This window comes from Populus euphratica, unplaced genomic scaffold (assembly GCF_000495115.2).
Source record: "Populus euphratica unplaced genomic scaffold, PopEup_1.0 scaffold35.1, whole genome shotgun sequence".
Taxonomy (NCBI): Eukaryota; Viridiplantae; Streptophyta; class Magnoliopsida; order Malpighiales; family Salicaceae; genus Populus; species Populus euphratica.
The window spans coordinates 1,090,207-1,101,739 of NW_011499860.1; the positions used below are offsets into that span (position 1 = coordinate 1,090,207).

The window sequence follows — 11,533 nt, forward strand, 5'->3', positions numbered from 1 at the left end:
ATCAGTGATCTCCGCGGGCCGATCCCCAATTGCTGCCAAGCAATTGTCTTTCCTTAAGATTGCCTTGATTCTCATTTTCGATAGTAAGAAATTGCTCTTATTAAATATCTCAATCTCATACTTTACTGCCATTGTATTCACCAAGATCTATTCAACTATCACCATTTCACAGATCTGTAACGTATACAGAAATAGTATCTTGTGAATAATACTTCACTAAGTAAGTTACAAGGAAAGATTGGAGGGGTCACAAATGGTCCCGTTTAAAACCTAATCTCCTTAGACAGAACTTCCTAGACTGTATTTAATCACCGCACTGACTTTCTATATACGCCAACAGTAACGTATGTGAACAGTACCATATGGATGAATAATGTTGTATAGGTGAATAGTGTCGTAGCCGTGAATAGTAATAGTATACACGAATAATTTTTTGTGTATTAACAACACCAACCAAAAAGCTCTGATACCAATGTTAGGATACTAACATGCAAACCCGACAAGATAAAAGGTAAAGGAGCGGATAAAATGAGAAATGACACATTAGAATTTACGTGGTTCACCCAAATTAGGCTACGCCCACAGGCAAGTATAGAAGGATTTTACTAAGTAATGTGGGAATTACAACCTCTCTCTATTAATAGGAGAACAACTGAAATCTCTCTAATAATAGGAGAAAACACCTCACTTACTCTCTCACAAATTCTCACAATTTTATGGGATTATTTTCCCTCTCTTACTCTACTCTTCCTCTCTTATTTCTCTCTTGAGTGTGTGTATTAAGGCTTGGGTGCTTTGCCTATTTATAGGCAAGCATCCATGCATAAGAAAAAAAAGGCACCAATTGGTGCTGCAAGTGGCACCGAATTGGTGCCCATTGTTTTTCACTTAGGCACTAAATTGGTACCTATTGTTTTGGACTTAGTTGGATGTGCTAGCTTGCTTTCACAATATATAGTATTTTTTTTAGATATTTTTCAAACTATATATTATTTGATTTTTAAAAATAAAAAAATCCATATGATTGTTCATCCAAGAACACTATACTTATCTTCTTTTCAATGCACATAGAACACACACTCAATATGATACATGGAGAACATATTAATTTTTTTCTCTCTAAAAATATTATTTTTATATTCTTGAATTTATACTTATTTATCACTTGAAAATAAAACTCAAATACAAACTTAAAAATTGAATCAAAGTATCTCTTTTTCTAAGAGAATTACAAATACTAATTTAAATATTGAAATATCTCTTATTTTAAGAGAATTATAAATATTAATTTAAGAATCGAAGCATAGCTTGTTCCAGGAGAATTACAAGTACAACTTAGACTCGTAACTCTTTAATAGTTTAACTGAGAAAGTCTGTTTACCTTCTGATTTATGTTGATAAAATGCAAAGAAAAAGGTAAGATTGGAAATTTTTAGCATTCTAGTTGAACAGCATTTATAAGATTTATTTAGCTTTAAATTAATTTTTTTCATATTTTTAAATCTTGTTGATATCAAAAATAATTTTTTAAACATATAATAAATATTTTTAATTTATTTTAAAATAAAAAATACTTTAAAATATAATATCTACTATATTCTCAAACAATGCAGCTAGGGAACATGCAACAACCCTACCCTAAACAAGTGAATTGCATCTAATACAAAAGCCCCACTAACTTCATGTACAGAGTCGATCCCAAAACAGGTGTTTAAAAAAAGAGAAAATTATAAACTTGTAAATTTAGGTGTAAATGTATGATTTTTTATAATTTTAATAGAATTTATTAATTCTACATTAGTCAAGATTAATTTTATTATTTTTAAAATTTTTAATTTCAATTTACATATTAGATGTATATCAACTTGTCAACTCACGAGAAACAATAGTAAATTAAAATTTAAAACCTATTTGCTTATGATTTTAAAAGTTATTCCTTTTAATTGTGAAATGTATAAGCTAATAGCTTCAGTAAAGTTGACTGTTAATTCTTTCTAATACTCAGTATACCCTTTTAAAAGCATAAAATTTGGCTAAAAATGAAGACATTTTATAAAGGAAAAAAAAACACAATTAAAATGATGAATAACGGTTTGCTCATGAAACATAAGAGAAGCCTTCATGACTAAATCCTCGAGCTTGGAAGGTGGAAGGCAAGCCACCATGGAGGTGAAGACTATACCATTCCATTTTATTGATTTGGCTTTATTTCTAATGTCCCTCTCATGGAAGTTCCCATGAAGTTGCCATGATAATTCAGCTAAACCAGAGCATCTGAATATGCCTTGCCATTAATTATACACAACTATGTTTGTGCTTAGATGAAGAGGCAATTTATATACCTTAACTTGCTGCAAATTCTTTTAGTTGCCTTTATATTTATTCTCAAAAAAGTATTAGTCCTAAATCCATCAACATGTTCCTCTTATCTCACTGGAGGAAAAGAATAAAAGAATCTTTAACAATCACATTTGAAGAAATCTCATTTTTTTAATTGGTAATTAAGTCAAGATTCCAAGAACCAAGCAATACCCATGAATCCTTAATCATCAAGCAAAAGCCACTATGTCAATAAAAACAACTTTGGACGCATACGGGCTTCTTACAAATCAATCAATACAAGTGAATTGATAAAGTCCTAGTTTTCTTTCAGACATTTATCAAATAAGTTGTACTGCATTAATTAATCACCAGAAACAACCATTCAGTGACGGTCAAAACATAGAGAAATGGGAAAAGAAAAGATGGGTTTTTGGGTAGTGGGGGTGTTAGTGCTAGTTTTGATTTTAGGGTCATCAGCTACTAATGATGACAGACAGCAAAGATGGCGAAAGGCTATGATGTCAGGTGAAACAACAGGTTCATCAATGTTGATCAATAGAGTTCCATCATCCATTGTCTTACCACTTCACGGGAATGTCTATCCTATTGGGTAAGCGTATTACTGAAATGGGCTTCGACTCTTTTTTTTGTTGTTTTTTAATTTTTTGCCAAGTATGATTCCATAGTATTTAACTATGTTTCATGGTTCCAATATTTTCTCGTAGGAGTTTATTTGTCTTTAACTCTTTCCAGTTCTATCAATTGAGATTTCATAACCTTCATGGATAACTATGCAATAAGTCTAGGAGTTTTGTTTTCATCTGGAGTCCGGATTGTAACTGCATAATTCAATCGTTTGTTGTTAAAATTACAGAGTTTCATTGTGCAGGTTCTATAATGTGACCCTCAACATTGGTCAACCATCAAAACCTTACTTTCTCGATGTAGATACTGGGAGTGATCTTACATATCTCCAATGTGACACTCCCCGTTCCCAATGCACAGAGGTAAAAATAATTATGACATGTTTTCTCTGTTTTGTCCAACCAGTTTATTAACAGTTTATGGAAAAAGAATTAATTTAGCATTCATTTCATGATGTTAATCACATGATGAAATGCATGCACGGTCACCATGGTGTCTAAATATCTTATCCCTAGGCTTAAGTTAAACCTGAAGGATGGAATTATTGTATAATTCTACAACTTGTTTATCCAGATTTGATTGATGTGGTTAGTTTCAACATAGTTTTGTTACTTGTTTTATGGTAAATCTGTAAACTTCTGCTGCTCCGTCAAAGGCAAATTTCTCAGCGTTTGCTCTATAGTTTGTTTTCGATCTTGCAACTATCATTGTATTCCAAACTTGCATGTGATTCTAAGTAGTTTCGATATACTCTGCTTGATTTTATGATCTTTCAATAACTAAGTAATGTGATTACTTTTCATTGACAGGCTCCCCATCCATATTACAAACCCAGTAACAATCTAGTGGCTTGGAGTGACCCTATTTGTCAATACTTGCGCACCAGTAGTGACAAAGGAGGTGAAAACCCAGGGCCGTGTTACTATGAGGTTGTGTATGCTGATGGTGGATCATCATTTGGCATCCTTGTCAAGGATGCCTTTAATCTCAACTTTACAAGTGAAAAGCACCAGAGTCCTCTTCTGGCCCTTGGGTTGTTTTCTTTGCTTTCTTTCTCGATGCATTTTTCATTTGGTTGGCAAGCATGCATAATCTAAATCATTTGCTCTCTCCATTCGTTTTCTCCTCGAACAGTTGTGGATATGTTCAGCATCCAAGTGGGACTTATCACCCCATAGACGGAGTGCTTGGTCTTGGCCGGGGCAAACCTAGCATTGTATCACAGCTTAGTGGTCTGGGTTTAGTGAGAAATGTGATTGGACACTGTTTGAGTGGGCGCGGTGGAGGATTCCTCTTCTTCGGGGATGATCTTTATGATTCATCTCGTGTAGTTTGGACACCAATGTCACCCAATGCGTAATTAGGCCTCATGAACTTCCTTTCATCTTCTCGAAGTTTAGCTTTTATAGTTCAGATCTTCATCTTCTTATGGTAAATCCACATTGTGCATAGCAGGAAATACTATTCACCCGGATTCGCTGAATTGACATTTGATGGGAAAACTACTGGGTTCAAAAACCTGATCATAGCTTTTGACAGCGGGGCCTCTTATACTTACCTTAATTCTCAGGCGTATCAAGGTCTAATTTCTCTGGTAAGTAGAAAAAATTCTCATAAAATAAGCCAAACATGGAGTAACATTACGAACTAAGAGCCTGACATTTGCATTGGTGCAACCTGAGCAGAGTATGTCATCATCACCTTAATTTTACACTACATTTCTCAATGCTTGAAACTGAATTTTCACTCAATTTGGCTTGAAGCTCAGATTACTTCCCAATGAAACCATCCTTTATAGCTGAATTTCATGCATTCATGCCATGTTTCTTTCAGATAAAGGGAGAATTATCCAAGAAGTTTTTGAGTGAAGCACTGGATGATCATACGCTTCCAATTTGCTGGAAAGGATGGAAACCTTTCGAAAGTGTTCGTGATGTCAAGAAATACTTCAAGACCTTTGCGTTGAGCTTTATGAATGGTGGAAAATCTAAAACTCAGCTTGAATTCCCACCAGAAGCTTATCTTATAATATCAGTAAGTCCACCCTTCAACAGTTTTTCCACCACCTGTTTTCAAGTTCAATCTCTGATGCAGCCATAATGAGCCTTTGTGTTTCAATGAATGTTGGCAAAATCTTTTCCAGTCCAAGGGAAACGCTTGCTTGGGAATTCTAAATGGTACAGAAGTAGGTCTGAATGATCTGAATGTCATTGGAGGTAATGTTTTCTGTATAATTTAGAGCGTAGCTTGAAATATCGAGAAAATCATCCTACCACATGGCTTAAAATTCCTTACAATTTCCTTTCTCGTGGCTTTATTAGACATATCAATGCAAGACAGAGTGGTGATTTATGACAATGAGAAGCAACTGATTGGATGGGCACCTGGAAATTGCGACAGGCTTCCTAGATCCAGAAGCATTATCATTTGATGACAGGTTAAAAAAAATTGTCCTGTACAGAAAGCTGTTAAGCTGTAATATTGTATTCTTCCACCATTACAGCAAATTCCTTGTAAAGTAATACTATGTATATGGGGTCGGGTGAATCAAACCCCATAATTATACTTGATGGGTTATGAAAATTTAATAAAATAATGAGTCCTACAAATTATTTTCATTTCCCTTGTATCTTTAAATTCTGAATTTGGTAAATTCTTATCTGATAATACAATAATAATAAATAAATAAAAAAGACATTGATGCTCGATTAGCATCCCAACCAAATATCCAAGCGTCAAGCTCAGTTGGGTCATAGTCCCTCCCCACTAAGCTATTTTTTTTTCTTAGCATGGAATAATTTCATTTACTATTAATATATAGAATATTTTTTAGATATTTTTTAGATATTTTTCAAAGTATGTATCATTCAATTTTCAGAGAGAGAAAAATCCATGATTATTATCCAAGAACACTACACTTATCTTTTTTTCGGTGTATAAAAAACACATTCAAAAATATTATTTTTACCTTATTGAATTTATACCTATTTGTCACTTTGATAAAAGCTCAAATAAGAATTGAAAAATCGGATTATCTCTTATTCGAGGAGAATTTATTCTACAAGTACAACTCAGACGCATAACTCCTCGACCAGAGAAAAATCTATATTTTTCTATATAGTCTTTCCAGATCTTATCATTTCTGCACCAACCATCTGCTGGCTTGTGTTGAAAATAAGAAGATAGTATTTCTTTTGGGTTACAATTTGACAAAACTGTCAACATGGACAGTTATGATTATGGATGAACCAACTCCACAAACCAGTTTGCAGGGAGGCAAGATCAACGATGTTTTTCTTCTTTGGCCACAGTTTTCAAACCTTGCAGGTTACACAAAATCGTATGAATTACATTTTCCGAGTGAAATAAACGTTGAATTTTCCGTCAAGCTACATGAAAGCATAATTTTTGGCTTATTCTCCATGTTCATATCCCCCATAACCCGTCACCATCACATCACAGTAACTTGCAGTCTCTTTTTATTCTTTTCTTTGTTTTTTAAGCAGGACAAGAGATTAAAACAGCTGGACTAAAAACAACTGCAGGTCACTTGTAATATTCTTGACTTCCTTCAATTTCACTAATTTTCGAATAATGATATAAAGTCCTGTACAGTCAAGAATTTCCGATGCGAATCATTACACTTGCATGTTAGAAGAAAGATGATAATTATTGTTAAGATTAAAAGCAACCACAGGCACTGCAGACTTTCTTGGATGTCACTAATTTTTAATTAATGAAACAAATTCTTGTCCAATCCCTACAAGAATGGTTACAATTACATATTAACATGAGTACTGCTAATTAATTCAACCATGTTCTATCACCCTTGATCGATCACCAGCTTCTTACAATACATCCCAGTCCACCCTATTCCTTCTCCTCCTTCCCATGTCAGATTTGGACACTGGCACTGGCAATTATCATCAATAGGTAAAAGGGGTTTGAATCCAGACTGCGAGCGATTGAAAATATCAAGTTAACACCCTCCCCCGCAATCTGGCTCTTGAAAGTGGCTGCGCTCGATTGAAAATCTCAAGTTTTTTTAACACTCTTCCCTGCAATCTGGCTCTTGAAAGTGGCTGTGTAGCCCTGGGTTCCGTCCAAGATATATATATATATTCTGACACTCATCAATCCCCAAGATTTCAACTCAAATGTCTACCTACATCTGCAGACTCCAGACAAAGATTGTCCTGGGCCACATGCAAGAATACAACAATGTTCTATACTATTTCTACCTATGAAACTAAAATGAAATGGCCACTGGGCACACATCAAGAACCCTAGTCTTTTTCTTTCTTTTTTCTGTAACTAAAATCAAAATGGCTTCTGTAAATACATGAACATGTCCTGCAAAGGTGAGAGCTGGTCCAATTGGAACTGATCTTGTGAAGCAAAAGGGTAATCTTGTAAGCCATCATCAATGTAATTGAAGTTGAAATCGAAGGCATTATCTAGCTGATCATTCCATTTTGGCTGACTCTGAACCTCCTTCTCGCATGTGACCTCAGGTGACGGTACGTGCTCTGAACTACTGGAGTCTGTATTCAACCTTGGAATTGAATCAGATGTGTCCATATGTAAGAAGTCATTGCTATGACTCATCATCATTGTAGGTGCTGCAATTGGTGACATTCCATTATGGTAGTCAGACATTTCACTGATGTTGGGCTTCTGCTCTTCCATCTCTGGATACTTTGCTATTGATTTTCTTTCAGAAGGAAAATGCTTCTCAATGCTTCCTTTCTTGTTGTATATTCTACATAATACCCAATCATCAAGCTGCAATAACACATGAGAAACCACGTCAATTACACTAAATTATAATTAAAAAGACACTTAACATCACCACCCCACATTCATGATTGTCCAATCTTAATTGTCCGAGCATGTTAAACGATAGTTCCTGGGGCATTGCATCAGAAGAAGACTTTGACCCAGAAGATAAACGTAGGGATTATTACAAAAAATTATAGAGAGAATAATGGAAAAAAGTAATTACCCTCAGGTTATTTTTCTTCCCGGCAGTCCTATCGACATTAGCAAGGCGATATTCATGCATGATCCAATTGGTTTTGATTCCTTTAGGAGCTTTACCAGCATAAAATACAAGTGCTTTTTTTATGCCTAGTGGCTTGGGCCGACCAATGGGTTTATCTGCTCCGGTTGCTTTCCAATACCCGGTTCCAGCCGCCCGGTTCGGCCTTGAACCGTTTGGATATTTTCTATCCCTTGGAGAAAAGAAGTACCATTCCTTCTCCCCATATAGTGCCATTTCTGCACAAAATTAATTGCCAAGAAATTATTAGTCAACAAATAAAATTCAATAAGCCCATTTAACATTTTTCCCGTCCAATCGTTTAGATTAATAAATATCTTAAAATAAAAAATATTAAACAAATTGATAAGCAACCAGAGAAAATTGTGAATGGCTGAGAAGATTTTGGAAATTTTCTGGGTTTATTATCTGTGAAATGTAATTGTATGAAGCTAAAGGAATATCCATTTTACTATTTATCACTGGGAAAATAAATGGTAAAGAAGATCTCATCCAAAAAAACCTCTTTTTCATTAAAAATTGAATGAAAATCTTGAAGAATTAAGAAATCTGAACCAAACCCTTCTGTCCAAATCGAATCAATCACTCAAATATAATCTCAAACTACACAACTAAAACTTCAAAAAAAAAAATTACCTGGAAGCTGCCAAGGATCGTACTTATAAAGATCAATCTCAGCAATAATAGGAACAGAAATTGATTGGCCTCCACATTTCTTAATCAAGTAATGATTCACCAACTCATCATCTGTTGGATGAAATCTAAATCCAGCTGGTAACTCCAACTGATTTGCTAATCTATTTCCCTTCATTCCCCGCTTTGAAATCGTTCTTGGTGCTTTTCTTCCTTGTCTTGAATCTCTCTGAGAGATCTACTGGTTCTTGCTGCTTCTGCTGCTGCTGCTGCTGCTCTCCTTCTAGCTCTTGCTTTCTGAATTATGATACTCTCCCAGAGATAGACACGAGGAGGCTTTATATAAGGAAGGAAGGCAGAGGACTCGAAAAAAATAAACTTCAGTTTTTTTTTTAAAAGGGCATGTGGGGTCCTTGTCAAAACGTGGGAGTTTATCTGTCATGGTTTTGATTTATTTCCACCTTAGCTGACCGAAGCCTTTGATAGGTGACACGTGTTCCACTTTGTAATAAAAACTTGCCACGCGTTCCTGCTTATGTCATTGCTTCCGACACAGCTTTTGTCCTTACTTCGAAGTCGGCTGTTAACATTTTCGTTCGGCCTCGTTGACTCTTTTTCATTTTTTGGGTGTGGTCAAAACAACAATCCTATATACTCCTACCACACCTCTTTCAAATCCAGCCAATTGGATGCTGCCATGTGAGACACATTTTACTTGGGGCGAAAGAATGGAGTTTTCAATGGAGAGTCTAAATTTCTGAGCGTAGGATTGGATGTAGAAGATCGACAGGTCGTTCAAAGCTGGATTTGAATACACGTCAGCTTCAAGAGAGCCCACGTCGTGACAATGACGTCATGCTTCTTCTTTTTCCCCATGGGAGTGATTTATGGGTTTTGGATATTGTTGGTTACGTCAGCGCTGACATGAAAATGAAATTAAAAAAAAAACGAAGGGAGAAGTCAGCATGGTTTAAAGTAGTCGTTGTGGCCTCGTGGGATGCATCTAGGGAGATAATATTTATGGATTGGACCGAACATCCTTGACCATATTTTAAATGATGATTTTTTATTTGTTTTTTTCACTTACTGCTCATCGCATAAATAGAATGTTCCACTTCACGTATGGGGATTCATTTCAGTTAATTTTGAGATCTTCCGTTAACGATTATAGAATATTCCGTTACCAATTCTTGCATGCTGACATCCAGTCCTGTGCATGCCCGTCATGTTTCTAGGGTTTTGGATGTCGTGTACACAAAATTATGTAATATTTGAGCTAGTTCGTCGAGTCCCATTTATAAGAAATTATTTCCTCTTGATCTAGACCTAGAGAGCTTGTACTGATAGGTAGTGTTTAATTTGAAATTGTTTTTGAATACGGTTCAATTAATATTTTAAAAAATTTCAAATTTTTTATTAAAATTTAATATAATTTATATATTTTGGATCGTTTTAATATACTGATGTTAAAAATAATTTTTAAAAAATAAAAAAAATTATTTACATGTATTCTAATATAAAAAATAAAAATTATTTAAAAAATAATAACTACCACACTATCAACACAACTTTAACTTGAAACCTTTACAATATATAATATGGTTGCCTGAAAGTTTTGTTGATATCTCTTATAGTCTGCCATGCATCAACCTTAATTTGCTTGCTTAAAACGTTTTCTACCAATTTGTTCAGCTGAGATATTAATTGATTTCTCAATATTTGACAATAATTTCAAGTTTAGTCTATATAATTAATTCAATGGCCACCCATTTTGTTTTTCATTATACTACTGAATTTGTTGATTTTTTCACAAATAAACTGGAAAAAAGAAAGGTATGCTTTAATGGAAAACAACTGATGCTGGAGAGTGCGAATGTGTATCTCGTTTGTGTGGTGTGCATACGGTAGGTATGGCCAGGGGAAAGGATATATTATTCAAATAAATTAAAAGGTCTCCTCTCCTTTTTCTTTGTACATCTAGATTTGTAGATTGGAACAATGAAATAATAATTTTACCCCTCTAAACATAATACAAACGGCCTTAGGATCAGGGCACAATAGTCTTTTTGTCATTATTTTCGTAGTAAAATTACTACTGTGAAGTTTGAGGAAAAAATTAATATACTGATGGGTAATGGCACTTTCATCTTTTGCGTTTTAGTTACATAATAAAATTACTTGAATCGGAATAGTTTTTTTTCTTGGGTTAGGAGGTGTTTTTATCCTTTTATTTTTGTTTTTTTATAATTTATGAAGTGTGAATATATTGGAGAGTACTGTGGTTAATATTATTTTTTAAAATATTTTTATATTAAAATATATTAAAATGATATTTTTTATTTTATAAAATTATTTTTAATATTAACATATAAAAGATTCAAAATATATAAAAAATTAATTTTTAAAAAAACATGTGTTAGCCATGTATTCAAAGACTCCATATATGCTGCACAATATTTGATTAAAAAAATAACATGTTACTCCAATAAGAAACAATGTGATATTGCCAATGTTGTGTATATAATAAAAAATATTTAGGTTAGAAAAAATTATTTAATATTTTAGTAAATCAAATCTATTGGGTTAATTTAAAATTTTCTGATATGACTTTCTTACTTGATCCCGGTTTAAAATTAAATTTAGTATTTAACCCGACATAGCCATTTAACTTAGTTAGTCCAAAAATATCCTCACTGGTCAATAAAAAATACAAGGACAAAATTAAAAAAAAAAAAAAACATCTCAGCTCAACTTCTTATTTAGTATGAGTTAAAATTAAACTGTATAAAAATTGTGTTGATATAACTAAGTTGACTTGTTCAGTAAAAAAACAACATAGTAAATTTATAAAAAAGTTTGAAAATGCAAGTG

At 33.8% G+C, this 11,533-nt stretch overlaps 2 protein-coding genes across 2 annotated transcripts; one reads left to right on the forward strand and one right to left on the reverse strand.

Moving 5' to 3' along the window:
• The first annotated feature begins 2,445 nt into the window (after positions 1 to 2,445).
• On the forward strand, positions 2,446 to 5,560 carry LOC105124514 (aspartic proteinase Asp1-like). Its single transcript, XM_011024558.1, has 8 exons — positions 2,446 to 2,932; positions 3,212 to 3,329; positions 3,777 to 4,000; positions 4,102 to 4,323; positions 4,423 to 4,561; positions 4,801 to 5,001; positions 5,111 to 5,183; positions 5,289 to 5,560. Exons 1-8 carry the CDS (start codon positions 2,730 to 2,732, stop codon positions 5,396 to 5,398), a joined length of 1,290 nt encoding a protein of 429 aa, XP_011022860.1. The 5' UTR covers positions 2,446 to 2,729; the 3' UTR covers positions 5,399 to 5,560.
• Positions 5,561 to 6,665: 1,105 nt separating this feature from the next.
• On the reverse strand, positions 6,666 to 9,001 carry LOC105124516 (NAC domain-containing protein 2-like). The gene is made up of 3 exons (XM_011024560.1): positions 8,666 to 9,001; positions 7,973 to 8,247; positions 6,666 to 7,752 (listed from the first exon to the last, which is right to left on the reverse strand). The coding sequence occupies exons 1-3, from the start codon at positions 8,838 to 8,840 to the stop codon at positions 7,288 to 7,290; spliced, it is 915 nt and encodes a 304-aa protein (XP_011022862.1). The 5' UTR covers positions 8,841 to 9,001; the 3' UTR covers positions 6,666 to 7,287.
• Positions 9,002 to 11,533: the final 2,532 nt, after the last annotated feature.

What these genes read in the sequence shown, in the direction of transcription:
- LOC105124514 (XM_011024558.1), top strand. Translation starts at nt 2,730, where the DNA reads ATGGGAAAAGAAAAGATGGGTTTTTGGGTAGTGGGGGTGTTAGTGCTA. An exon ending in CCCGTTCCCAATGCACAGAG is followed by an intron (nt 3,330 to 3,776) that starts GTAAAAATAATT and finishes TTTCATTGACAG; the next exon opens with GCTCCCCATCCATATTACAA. An exon ending in ATCAAGGTCTAATTTCTCTG is followed by an intron (nt 4,562 to 4,800) that starts GTAAGTAGAAAA and finishes TGTTTCTTTCAG; the next exon opens with ATAAAGGGAGAATTATCCAA.
- LOC105124516 (XM_011024560.1), bottom strand. Translation starts at nt 8,840, where the DNA reads ATGAAGGGAAATAGATTAGCAAATCAGTTGGAGTTACCAGCTGGATTT. An exon ending in CGATCCTTGGCAGCTTCCAG is followed by an intron (nt 8,248 to 8,665) that starts GTAATTTTTTTT and finishes AATTTTGTGCAG; the next exon opens with AAATGGCACTATATGGGGAG. An exon ending in GGAAGAAAAATAACCTGAGG is followed by an intron (nt 7,753 to 7,972) that starts GTAATTACTTTT and finishes GTGTTATTGCAG; the next exon opens with CTTGATGATTGGGTATTATG.